This window comes from Equus caballus, chromosome 31, assembly GCF_041296265.1.
Source record: "Equus caballus isolate H_3958 breed thoroughbred chromosome 31, TB-T2T, whole genome shotgun sequence".
In the NCBI taxonomy this organism is placed as follows: domain Eukaryota; kingdom Metazoa; phylum Chordata; class Mammalia; order Perissodactyla; family Equidae; genus Equus; species Equus caballus.
In genome coordinates this window covers 23,327,688-23,341,481 of record NC_091714.1, presented here as the reverse complement: position 1 = coordinate 23,341,481, position 13,794 = coordinate 23,327,688, and the positions used below count along the sequence as shown (strand labels likewise).

The 13,794-nt window shown below is 41.7% G+C and overlaps 1 protein-coding gene and 1 long non-coding RNA gene across 13 annotated transcripts in view; both read left to right on the top strand.

The window, feature by feature from the left end:
- Positions 1-6,929, top strand: part of ADGRG6 (adhesion G protein-coupled receptor G6) — a 133,006-nt gene extending 126,077 nt beyond the window's left edge. For 6 of the 12 annotated variants that reach the window (XM_070256523.1, XM_014738228.3, XM_070256525.1 and 3 more), the window contains 2 exons: positions 1,685-1,730; positions 4,060-6,929. In XM_070256523.1, the coding sequence (XP_070112624.1) occupies positions 1,685-1,698 (14 nt within the window). In that variant the 3' untranslated portion in view covers positions 1,699-1,730; positions 4,060-6,929. The remainder of the gene's footprint in view (positions 1-1,684; positions 1,731-4,059) is intronic. The other 6 variants (XM_001502710.7, XM_005608218.4, XM_014738226.3 and 3 more) reach the window with 1 other exon arrangement.
- Positions 6,930-7,490: 561 nt separating this feature from the next.
- Positions 7,491-9,729, top strand: LOC138921690 (uncharacterized). The gene is made up of 3 exons (XR_011434488.1): positions 7,491-8,406; positions 8,717-8,763; positions 9,334-9,729. It is a non-coding gene; the product is annotated as an uncharacterized lncRNA (long non-coding RNA).
- The last annotated feature ends 4,065 nt before the right edge of the window (positions 9,730-13,794 follow it).

Here is a 13,794-nt window from a genome sequence, read left to right as displayed (position 1 = left end):
ATTGAGTTGTAGATTATTTTAGCATAGGTTGAAAGTTACTTGGCAAGTTGGCATGGGAACAGGAAGAAACACCATCCAGGATGTATGTTATATTTAGTCCTTAATAGAGAACATCATATTTGAAAAGTGATGCAGGATGGTGAGAAACATCGTGTCTTTGTTGCTCGCCTGTCTCTTCATGATATTTACAATGACCACACACTCTGACACTGAGCCTGTGTGTGAACAATCCTGAAGACAACGTGAAAATAAAGACTATTTTGCAGTATTTGATAGCCAGTGAGTGGTGCGAAAAGGTGTAATCTTTTAACCATTTCAAAGGAAAATAGCAGAACTGCTACTTTTAAACACTAAATCTCAAGCAAACAGCTGTCAGCACTTAGCACCCAGCACATTCCTAGTTAAAGACGCTCTACAAGGATAATGGAAATACTTTTTAATTTTGAATTTGTTTAGCTATTAAACATAAGCAGAGGTTAATGACACAGAACAGATTTATATTTGGCTTTTTGCAAATCGGGAGTTTGTTGTGTGATGTGTCTGTAAATGTTCACGTTGCAAATGTTTGAATTTCAAATGACCCGTATGTACTTTTGAATCCTTCCACACGTCCCTGCCTGCACCACTCTCTGTGCCTTGCCCCTGGAGTGGCCACTGCCTGGGATTCAAAATAGCACCGCGGAAAAAAGTTTGAGCCTTTAGAGAGTTTGTTAATTCAAAAGTTTAATTAAAGAAAGATCGGAAACCTTGGAGCAGCTTAGGACGGCAGTTCTGAAAGTTTCTTGGAGTCAAGTACATTTTTGAGAATCAAATAAAAGCTATAGACTCTCTTCCAGAATAAGGTGCAGCCTCTGAGTCCTGTACACAAACAATTTTGCCAACAATTAAGAGGTCTGTGCAGCCCTGCTTGAAATACCCATGTAAGGAAATTGCTGACAGGGGTATAGTCTGAGCTGCATCATTCTCCCTAATTGGTGGTTCCCTGGCACAAAATCTCTTTACTTATAATGAATGAATTTTTCACTTTATTTAATCAGCCTTAAAACTAGATATTCACTTTGCCTCCTCTTTTAAAATGGAAATAGTTAATGCATTGTAACTCACTTATGAATGAATGGGGATTGCTAGACCAAGTGAATTGTTTTCCTCTTAACACAGCTGAGAATAGCTATCCTGGAGAAATGCCGCTATCAAAAGGGGAGAGAAGATAACAAGGTAGATAATTTGGAACAGGGGGCATTTTGGAAGTATTAATGAAATATTTGGCAGTATTAAGCATCAGGGGGAAAACTGACTAGAAGATAAAAGGAAACGCAGAAATGGAGAAACCAAAGAAAAACTTTAATATTTCAATATGACGAGTGTGTGTGTGTGTGTGTGTTAAAGAATTAAAGAATGCATTAACATTTTTCTGTTTCTCATAACAAAAGCCTTGAGGTGAAATAGGTTCTTGTCAACTAGCGTAAGGATATAGTCTTCTATATGGCATTACTTCTGTGATATAATAAATTCTGGTTTCCAATCAACTGCCCTCCAAAAGGCCTTCTGCTACCTGGCCACTTCTCAGGGGGACTGCTGGTGTGCTTAGGCCACTTGGAGGATGAGAAAGTCACTATGTATCATCATGGATATCTAGTTGGTTTATTCTTGGAATTGATTAGAAATTCATATGTTTATGGTGTAGATAATGTCTTCTAAGAGCATTCCTTCAACAAAAGTGGATCATTCAGGTAAACTTTTATTACTTTTTTGAATGCATGAATTTTTTGCAAGGTAGTAAGAGAATATTTGCATGGATTGAGCTAAGACTCTTGCTGCACCAGCAAAATTGCTTGTTTTTTATAATACCTCTCAGCTAGCACAATGACATTTCTGCATTGAGCTGGAATTTCTGAAATTTCAAATGGTTGTGTGCTGTGCTGGCTCTCTGCATGGGGGTGTCTGTAAGCCGCTCCTTCTAGGAAATGTGCCATGTTCTGGAGTTGGTGGGTCACATATCAGGTAAAATAACAAAAAAAGCAGTACTTGAGAAGTTTGTTGCAGAAGAGAGTGAAATTCTTTACTTTTCCACTGCTTTTATGAATTACTGGATATGTCATGGTACATTCATAGAAGTCATAAAGAAAAATTGTCAATTCCAAGCGAGCTTTTTGAAGATTTTTATCTGCTTGAAATTTCAGCGTAGGTCAAATTAGAGTTCATTTCCCTAGCCCCTGGTTTTCAAACTTGCAGCTATCATCAAAATCTGGATTGCCCCTAAAGTAAAATCTAACCAGAGGACTGGGAAGAGCATATATATTGAAGTACAGCTCTTGCTCAGAATTTTACTTTATTGTACTAGGAAGACCCAGAAAATTGGGTCATATATTGGGAATAGAGCTGGTCAGATCTCTAAAAAGTACATGGAAGTCATCAATGAAACAGAATGAGTATCACCTTGAAGTTTGAGCATGTGTGGTTTTCTAAAAACATCAGGCACAAATTGTTCATTGTTGAGATTTAAGTCAATAGAAAAATCTCCAACAGAAAACCAATGGCTAGTGAATATGAACTGAGGGAAACACAGGATCAATCAGCTTGCTGAGAGCTAAGTGGGGAGGGGCCCAGACAGTGTCTCCCTGAGCTTCATCTCACCAGTCCTGGGACGTAATCATTCTGCCATGCTGCACTCTGCCCGTCCTTCCCATAAACTGTCTGCTCTCTCTTGCTTCCTTTAGTATGGGGTGAGCACACCATTTCCTGTTTTAGCCTTCGTTTTATTTCGTGTCTGCTCCAACACAAGACGACAGTTGAACAAGTTGAGTCAGTTCCAAAGACAACAGATGCAGCAATGATAACTTTTACCAATTATTGATGGATTTTTAATGTGATGTCACATACTGGGTCCAACTTACCTCGAAACATAAAACTCCTGGAGTGAACGTTCTAATTTTGGAGCCACGATTCCTAGAAGGAATTTTTCATGATAGAGTTTTTGCCTCTTCTATGGTGAATAAAGAGGACACATCTGTAGGGAACTGAGTACTTTGTAGAAGGTCATATTTGCTCCTTCTTGGGTGTGAAATCTCTGTGGTTAATTTTAGAGTAGAATTTTTCTCCAAAATCTGTTGGGAGAAGGGAGGAGGGTAGATACTTACAAGATATACATGAAGATAACCATATGGATTTGTAGATAGTAGAGCTTAAGTGAGTTTCAGAGCACTATCTGAGCCCATTTTAGAAAGCTTTTGGGTCTAGGGAAATGATATTTAAATATATTGAGAAATTCGGAAGTGTATTTAGCAGTCCTTTATTGCCATCGATTACTCTGATACTGCTGTCAGCAATAACATCATTCTGAGACTGTAGCATAGTTAGTAAATACATGTACTTAAAATATTTCTGATAAAGATTCTGATTTCTGAAATTTAAAAATAATTAACAAAAGATGCTTTTTTTCCTGTATTCCAATCATTTCACAAGCTAAAAGCCATGGGAAAATATGTTCAAAATAGACTTTTATGTTTACTTTTATTCACTTTTATTCTCCAAAATCCTTTAAATTATATTTTATAAAATTTTTTATTCTGAAAAGTTTCAAACATATATAAAAAATAGACTAGTATAATGAATCCCCTTATACCTATCAACTCATAGCCACCTACCAATTTTCCCCTTCCTGTATTATTTTGAAAACATATCTTAGATATCATATAATTTCTTCCATAAATATTTCAGCATCTTTTAATTCACTTGTTATATAATCTGTCACTTCTTCTTTTGAGCCATCTGCCACGTATATTTTTGCTGCAGTATTCTGATTATTCTATTTGAAAAATATCACTTAGAAGAACATTTCTGAAACCCCAACGCAAATTACTAGATGGCAAATTAACATTCATTCATATGTAAGAATGCATTTTGAAGATGAAGACCGTGAAATTTTAGTGCTGCCTGTTACCTAACCGAAGAAGGAACCAGAGCTTCATTTCTTTTGTGCAAAATAGTGTCCAGTTTGGCGGCCCTGAGGCACGTCAGCAGCTCATCTTGCAGCCTAATTTCTTGTATCATTTCTTACAGACAGTGCTTCCACGGACAAGCCCTCCTCCAAGCTGACCCATGCTGACGGAGAGCAGACGTCAATCATTCCTGTCCATCAAGTCCTTGATAAGGTCAAGGGTTATTGCAATGCTCATTCAGACAACTTCTATAAAAATATTATCATGTCAGACTCCTTCAGCCACAGCACAAAGTTTTAACGTCTGTAATATAAGAAAGAGGACTCAGTCTGCAGAAATGTGAAGACCTGCACGCAGTGAAAACCGTGGCTAGCAGATGTAAACGTGCAGTTGTCTAGGTAACTGCATACATGTGAGGACTGTATTTCGTTAAGAAGCCTTTTGTGAAATTCAGACTCTGTCTTCTGAGTGTATTTCTGCCACAGGGGAGTTTCCATCATCACCAAAACTTCAGTTCTGAGAGAAACATGACTCAGTACCCATAGGGGATGTGATTTTTTTAAATATATAATTGAACCAGGCTAATCAGACCTCGGGGACATTAAAGGAGTGATGGGAGAGGCAGAGCTGGGGAGGAGCCCTGGTTCAGAGCTCACGCACACCCTACCTGATAGTTAGGTTTGGATGTGGCCATTAGCTGCATTGTCTTTCTCAACACTCAGAAGCGTCCGGATATTTCTCACTATTCTGGACGCCCACAGTCCCATCTCAGTGCTAGTTTCTCTGAAAGCAGTAGCACTTCCTCTTTTTCAGTGAAATTTCAACCACAGATACAAAAGAATGTTTACTGTCTGACTCAAGGCTTAGAAAGGAAGTTTTCTGCTTATACCAAACATTTAACCTTCGAGACCCTAACATGCTCAAGAAAGAAAGGATTCCCCAAATTTTGACCTAGTTAATATGAGGGCGTGTAAATTTCTTTTTCACGTATCCTGTTCGTCACCCAAGGCTTGAGCGTCATCATCGTTATAATTTAACCCCACGCATCTGAATCACGTCAGTGCTGGCGTTCCGTGAGCGCGGGTCTCGCAGCAGTGCTTGGAGGACAAATCCCCTCCACCTTTGCTTTCGCTCCTCTGCTGTGTCTTGAGTCCATGGCTCATGGGAGGAATGAGAATTGCCATGAGGCATGCTGTGTACCATAGTCTCTCCCTTTTAGGAAATACAACCATTGAGGCTCCGTGGTCCTGTCCTTGCTCTGGAGACTTGAAGACATTTCCACTTGCGTAAATAAAAAGCCTCTTATTTCCTCCTTCAGGAGTTTTGTTCCAAGGAATAGAAACTGGGACGTGTGGGTGACTTATCATCATCAAACTAATTTATAAACATCTGGGTCTACAACTGCTAGTCTAAAAACCATCTGTACGTAAGTCCTCTGATTATAAGAGCCGGAGGAGATCTGGCAAGGTAGATGCTGTGTTATTTATGGGTTAGGTTTCTGCCTACAAGCCATGCATAATATTGAGCAACTTACCCAACTTTCAAACTATCCTGAGTAATACGCTTGCTAGTGAATGTGTAGGAGATTACATTTTAACTGTTCTTAAATGATGGAGCCATTTCCAGTGTCTTAGAAATTGGTCTCAGCACATGCTGTACCTGTCCATCTGCTCCAGCTTATCTGGGAAGTGTTGGGGTCTGGGAGGTAGCGGCCTGTGATGAGGAGATGAGAATTCTGGCAGAGCCAGTCTGCTGAAACACAGAAGCCAGAACTGAGCCACTGGGGGCCTTTCTCTGGGCACAGAGCAGGTAGCCCTTGGTCTGAGAAGCAGGACAGCTTTCAGGCTACGCAGCAACCGAGGGGCTTCTCGCCTTTTGCTGATCTTCTGTCATGAAGCAATTTGCAGACTTGAATGGATGGTAAGATGATGTGGTGGTGGGTTTTTATTACGGTTCCATTTTGCAGCAGCCTGGAACACTGGCCTGGGAGAGATGAGCATGCCCACCTTGGCCTTCACGGGCGAGGGGTGTGGATCATAGGAAAGGAGAGTAATAACGTCACTAGATTCGCTCCAGGAGAGCCAGGTCCTTTCTGTAGGTGATAGAACAGGCTGCTTATTCTGGCAGAGGTGACATACAGATGAAAATTCACCTTCAGTAGTCACTGAACCTTCATGTGCTTCCTCGCAAGCCTTAGAGATTCATGGTAGAATTTAATTAGCTTTCTACTGTGAGATTTCTATGCAAAGTGCTTATTTAGTTTTTAGTAATTTAAGAGAGAGCTTCAAAAATGGCTTTGATTTCTACTCATGTTCATCCAGATCTGGGAAAACACTTTTTTTTTCATATTTGACAATAACGTCAGCTCCACTTTAGAAAAATGAAGAACCAGCTGAACAGAAGCTTTTGAAATGGATGTCGAAGGCCCATCATTCTGAGGGCCCAGCGCTCAGCAGGCGGTCCTCCCCTGCGCTGGCCCTCAGAACAAAGGGACAGGAATTCAGCTGTGGAGCCAAAATTTAGTTTAGCCTAACTTTGAGAATAACATCAATTCAGAATCTGGGTTTCTTCTTCTTCTTCTTTTTCCTCTTTTTAGACTATATTTTGTTAGAGTCTTAGTCTAGGCTCCTGAGCTATTTTCCAGTCTTGTCACCATTACTTGCGTTGTAAAGCTTTTCTTTGTTGTCGGCATAGACTCTTTTGTACATATTTATTTATTTGTGTTTATAAATGTCAGCTTGTTTCATATCTTAGCTTTAAATTGCCTGGCTTGTTATTTTAATTAACTTTCTGTTGGAGAGTCTGTATATATTTTTTTCTAAATACTTGGTGAAATGTTTTTCTGTAGCAGTATCTTTGAATATGATGAATAAAAGTGACTGTGAGTGTGAATTAGAATTAGTAGTAAGAGCTACTACAGCTGATTTGCCATTTTACTTAAATGGAAAATGTTTTTCAAATAAATACTTATGTTGTTCGTGTTCCAAATTATTCAGTTCCTCTACGAGTGAATGTTTTTACTTCTGACTCTTAAATAGGAAAAGTTTATTTGACAACTGGAAAATAACCTGCCATCAATTAAGCTAGTGACATGGGGCTACTTTGCCAAAACACTAAGAATGAATATGTTGCAAAGATCCAGTTCACTGGGGATTAATGCATTTCAAAGTTCTTAGATTTTCTTAAGATGACTGTTGTGGAGCCAAGCTCTGTGGAAGATTACAAGTAATGGAGGTTTCTTTTTTGGGAGGTTTTCAGCATCCCAAAAAGAGAACTGAATCAGTAATGTTATCTAGAAGTCAGGTCCTGGGATGTCTTCTCACATTTTCAGTTGCTATTTTCATTGTAGGAGGCTGAGAAAATGACAGAATTTGGCAACCTTCACTTGCATGATTAGACGAGAACCTCCCCCACTTCCTTGTGCCGTGGTTATTTAGGATAACTCTTTTCTGCCAGAGCCAAGGCCCAGTTTGGCTCACAGGCACACTCAGTGCTAAGGTGTGAGGTGTGTTGGCTGGACACTGTTAAATCAGGTCTTCTGAGCCAGCGTTCACAGCTCCTGGCCAAGCCAGGTTAAGCAAACAGGCAGGCACCTGCTTCACATTCATCTCTGGCTATATGGGAGCAGGTTACTTCAGAACGCTCAAGGAGTAGATGGGAAACACTTATTTGATTTGCAGGCTGACCTACGTTTGCAAGTATTTTGAAATCCGAAGAAATTGGGCTTTATAAATATGGTGTTTTGGAAGCTCCTCTGTGTTTTCGGTCGAATAACATTCAACTTGTCTCATATAAAAGCATGAACTCTCTCTCGCTCTGCTTTCTCCCTCCCTGCCTCCCTTTTTCTCCCCACTCCCTCCAACTTTCCTCCTCTTCTTACTTCTCTTTCTCCTCTCTCCTACCCCTGCTCCCTCCCTCTTCATTTCAAGGAAGAATACTTACAGGACCAGCTTTCTTTCTCCACTTCCCTAGAGAAAAATAAGAACAAATTTGAAACGTTCAGATGTTTGCATTCATCTTCTACAGCCTGTCAAAAGAAAGGGGGGAAAATGACGTTTTATTATCACAGGCGGCTTCAGGCTGAGTAATTGGGACCTGATAGAAAAACAAAAATCAAATTGATAAACATGTTCAGTTGCCAGATACTTCTTTGCTGTAATTTTCACCACAATTCTACGCCGGGGATGTTGTTATTTCATCTTCCATTTGGGGAAACTGGCGGTTAAAGATGGTGAGTGACCGGCCTGTGGCCAGAGAAAGTAAGAGCAGAATTCAAACCCAAGTCGGGCGTGTTCACTCTCCTACGTCAGAGCGTCTAGCGGCCCCTTCAAAGAACCTGCACCCTTGTGAGGGAAGGTCGTCCAGGGACGGGATCCATGTCGTGGGTGTCCAGTGAGAGCTTCCAGAGCTCCAGACCAAAGCTCTGCCCTTCCACAACATGACGGCCTTTAAAGTTCTAGAGATGCTGGTAAGCCTTTCCCGGGAGTCAGGAAGGTCGTTGGTGCCTCCCACGGGGGCTGGGAAGTCCAGCGCAGAGAGTGGGCAGAGTGGAGGTGGGCTGGACCGTGGGTGCGGGAGGGGCTGTGGGGCTGTGAGGAGGCTGGGGCCAGGCCCGGTGCAGGAGCCGAGGGTCTGGCGGAGAGTTTCCCCGCGTCTAAAAGAAGCTGCTTACGTCAGGAGACATAGGGAGACGGGCCTAGTTGTTTAGAGGGCCATAAACGTACCGGCCGAGGGTCTTAGGAGCTCTGTTTTACGTCTGTTTTGTGAATGGAATACAGGAGCTGACGGCACAGAGGGAGGCAGCCGAAGAGGATGGATGGTTTAGGTAAACAGGGTCCTGCGGGTGAGGGTGAGGAGGGGACAATCACAGGGCCGCTCGGCCCAGCATCGCTTCCTTGTGGGGGTGAAAAACACAACCGACAGAGACGAGGAGGGGTGAGCTGAGGGCGAGCAGGAGAGCTGGTGAATCTCCCCGTTCCATCAGGTAAAATCTTGAGCGGCTCACTCCCCCTGCAGGGTGTTGTCAGGGCCGGGCCTCAGGATGGGGATCTGAGCAGGATGGAGTGCAAATCCTTGGCTAAATTAGATAAAGCAAGTTAATAAATGGTGTTTGCCCTTAACATAGCTAAAGTTATTCCCCAAACCGTCTCATTAAAATATTTTTATTTGCTGTGTTTTGCAAAACTAGTTTATTTCAAGGTCATAAGGAAACACTTAATATTCTGAAGTCGCAAACCTTATTGATCAAGGATTTATTTTAAACACTTGTGCATAATTGGATGATGAATAATTTCAGACATACTCCAAAATCCTTTGATTTTTTTAAATTACATCTTCTGGCTGGCTTGACTTGTTTTCTTTCTGAATTAATTTAAATGATTTTTACAAATTCCAGATGTCAATGAGGATCAAATATTTGACATTCACACTAAATACATTTGAGCATTGATATTTATAGTGTCTAGTCACACTATGTGATAAAATAAAGAGTTTAACTACTCGAGGAGCGAAAGAAAGCCCTGCAGTGTTTTCCAGCCTCACCGTCCTGAAGCTCTATCCGTCAAGGACGTTAAGTGACTCCAACCCTGTGACCTTCCTACAAGGAGTCCACTGGCCAGAAGAACTGACAGATCTCACACATCTGAAACTGTTTTAACTGAAAAAATAATTGGCTTATCTGTAAAGACCTGAAATGTGATCATTATGGCCAAATTAGAGCTAATGCATCGTCTCCATAACGCTTAGCAGCAATAAAAATAAAGTGCCTACAACGTCTAGAGCACTTGAACTTGACACGTTATGTTGTTATTTTACTTTTTTTAATTTCATATGTGTATGGCTTTTCTAATGAATGACATTAGTATTAAGGTCCGATGCACTGGGTTACGTTTATGCTCGTCATTTTCATAGGTGATAGCATACTGCTAGTCACATAAGAGGTGCTTGGTTAATCTTTATTGAATTAAATTGAAATTTATATGTAGTTTACCTGGTCCATTTACGTTTTATATTTTGGAAAAGGAGATCTCAAAATACCTTGGATTTTGGTGGATTTGCAAGAACATGGAGTAGAAATACAAAGGAAAGGAAAAAAGAACTGTCTTAGCATTATGGCGTTGAAGACCTCCCCCCAGTGGCTGTGTGTTCACTTTAGATGATACCGGCAGGTGGGAGAAGAACACCAGTTTGATATTAACTCTAAATCCTTTTTAATAGTATTGGCAAAGGAACTAGGTTCATCTCCAGTCTGAGATGAGTGAGTACCTAAGGCTGCTTCTGAGCAATTATCATGAGAACTGTTTTATCACTCAAACTGGCTTCAATATTGGGGAGTGTAACGTAAGAGCACAGAGGCTCCTCGTGAAGTCCCACAGCCACGTGTGCAGCCAGACCTTGAGGAATCTGGGATCAAGGGCTGATGGGCTTGGACAGCAAGCAGTCATTTCCTTTGTGATGCTATAGTTGTTTGCTTTTGGTTTTTTTTAAACTTCATTTTTGGGGAGCATTTTTAGGATCACAGCAAAATTGAGAGGAATGTACAGAGATTTCCCATATCCCCCCGCCTCCACAGATGCATAGTCTCCCCATTACCCACATCCGCCACCAGAGTGGTACATTTGTTACAACTGATGGACGTATATTGACACATTATCACCCCGAGTCCATAGTTTACCTTGGGGTGCACTTTGGTGGTGTACATTCTATGGGTTTGGACAAATGTATTATGGCATGTGCCCATCACTAGAGAATCATGCAGAGTATTTTCACTGCCCTAAAAATCCTCTGTGCTCTGCCTATCATCTCTCCCTCCCCACAACCCCTGGCAATCACTGATCCCTTTACTGCCTCCGTAGTTTTCTCTTCCCCAGAAGGTCATATAGAAGGAATCATATAGTATGTAGCCTTTTCAGATTGGCTTCTTTCACTTTGTAATATGCGTTTAAAGTTCTTCAGAGCACATTTGTTTTTAGTACTTAATAATATCCCATTATCTTGATGTACACAATTTATTTATCTGTTCACCTATGAGAACATCTTGGTTGCTTCCAAGTTTTAGCAATTATGAATAAAGCTGCTATAAACATCTGTGTACAGGTTTTCATTTGGACATAAGTTTTCAGTTCTTTTGGGTAACCACCAAGAAGCATGATGGCTGGTGGGAAGCTACTGGACTATCTTCCAAAGAGGCGATGCCATTGTGTCCCATCTCTGTGCGTCTCTCCATCTCCGTGCATCTCTCCATCTCTGCAGCAGACTCACTTCCTCTCTAAGCCCTTTAGTGTCTATCTCCTCATAGCCATGTTTTACATGACGTCTGAAGTTGCCATGGTGCCAGTTCTGGCCTCGACTCCAAATGTGAGTTGACAGCTCCAGATCTCAATACCACATAACCATGGTTTCCTTATCTCTTCACTTAAATTCTTGAGAAAGAGCTCCTGCATGACATGAGCTTCTTCAAGTGTCTACACCTGGCCCAAGGACACCTGTCATTACTATGGCTGCACAGGTTCACCCATCAACAGAAGCTGTGGTGGGGCAAAGGGATAAACTTGCGAATTCAGACAGGATTCTTAGAATGTGTTCAATTAGAATAATTGGATTATGAAAAAAAGTGATTTATTAAAGGATGCTTTAGCTCAGTGTGTCAGCTTGGGTCATCCAGGAGGCAGAAAGGATTTAGAATCTAAGGCAATTTATTGGGAATAACACCTCTGAAAGATAAAGGAGAGTCTGCAGGTGTCATACCTGTGAAAGGAGAAGGAGGAAAATGGGGTAGAAATAGTCTTAGAGTGCACTACAGCTCTGGAAAGTCTCGGCCAGCCCAGCAGTAAGCTCCGGCAAGATCTCTCACTGAGGACTGCCGTGCTGGGTCACAGCCAGGCCCTGATGCTCCTGCTGTCCTCAGCTAGTGGCTGGGGCTGCTTAGGGAGACACCGTCCTCAGCTCTAAGCTGGCAACAGATCTCAAAAGCGCTCTATCTTGAGGCCGTTAGCTGACTCTACTGTTGCAGCAAGTTCTCACTTGAAAGATGCCAGTGGCCTGTCTCCATGGCTGCCCCTCCATGTTCACAGAAATCCAGAATGGCTAGAGAGTCTGCCTTGAAGGGTGTGTAACCAGGAGCAAGATCAAGTCACCCTGGTGGGTTGCTAACCGGCACCGTCCAAGTGCCTCTGAGCACAGCCCAGCAAACAACCAGCACTGGGCACTAGTGAGCAGTATCTTCAGCCAGAGACTGATAAGGAGAAGAGATTTTGCTCATAGAAAGTGGGGTTTAGAGATCAATGGTGACTATTAATTATCTCTATTTTTCTCTATCTACCTTTACTATGTAAAATCAAGAGATACTTTAGAAACCATGCTGAATTGAGCATTTGAAAAAAATGTTTTCATCTTCATTTGATAAATTCATTCGTTTCTTTAAATGGCTTTTAGGTTGCTGAGATAACAGTGGTATAATTTGGGTAACAAAAATCCAATATTTGTTAGGCTTGCCTTGTATGAACTTCTGGTAAATATGTTTTTGTTCTGGTTAACTTGTTGCAATTAAAGAAACTTCTGAGACCCCCAACCACTTTATTAGCCTGGGTTTTATTACTGTCTGTCTAGCAGTTTCTACAAGTGAGAAAACCACATTACAGGCTGCAGTAAGGGTGGTGAGCTCGATACTGTTGACTAGTAAGGGTGAGAACTAGAGGAAGCAGTCATGTAGAATTACCACTGGGTAGGGTTTGGATGGGTGGATGGATCCCATTTTGCCAACAGTTCCTTCACTCTGAAGGAATCATGTAATGCAGAAGAAAGGTCACTGGTTTAATTTAGGAAATATTTACTCTGCTAGTGGTGGTCCACGCTGGGTGACATTAGCATGCCACCTATCTGCTGTGGGCCTCAGTTTACTTATCTGGTAAATAAAGGAGGCTGCTTAAGAGCTAAAATACTTCCAGCACCAGAATTTTATAGTTCCCTTTAATGTCTTTAAATATAAAAATGCTAGTAGTTTCCGTTTAAACACAGAATCCATGGACCTTAAAAAACTAAATGTCAAGCAAGATATTTAACCTCATTCAATCTGAATTTTTGAAGGGATACAAGTATTCTGTGTCTTTTCATTTCCACAATAAATTCCTTTTCCATGCACGTACTTTAATATTTTCAGGGCACAAGTCTTTTAAGAATAAAATTAGTAGGCAGATTCATTCTCAAATGCAAAAGAGAAGATGGTCCCTTATTGTGAAAATCAGAGATGAAGCCCCAATCTTTCAGCAACTCTGTGGAATTAATGATCCCAGCACCGTGGGCACAAAACCCCAAGTCTCCTCCCCAGATAAGTGACAACACTGTGGCACAGTCCACAGGGGAAAAGAAAACGACAGACCAGTAGGAACTAGGAAGACAGCAAGAAAACTCCTTGACAGTGACGGAGAATTGCCCTCCACTGTGCCGTGCAGCATCTCTTGCTGCTCAGTGATAAAAACAAAACCAAGAGGCTCCATGTATCGAGCACACCTGCCTGCACCCCCAACACAGAGGCACACGTGTGTACCTTCACCCCAGCGCCCAGGCCAGGTTTGCATTCAAATTAGAGAAAGCTGTGTGTAGGCAAGCTGTGGAGGGCAGCTCTCAGCGCAGAACTCAGTGGCAAAGACCCGAGAAGCACTTGAAAGAGGTAATGCTTCATGTGATTCCTTTTTAAGGCCACTGAGAATCTCCTCACTTGTGTTAAACATGAGTTTACAGACGTCCTGACAGTGGGACATCGTCCACAGCCACGCAGGTCCATGGAGCAGGGCAGGAGGGGTGCCCGGGGAACCTGGAAGTCAATATGGCGGCTAGATTAGTATCTTAATCTTTCTAG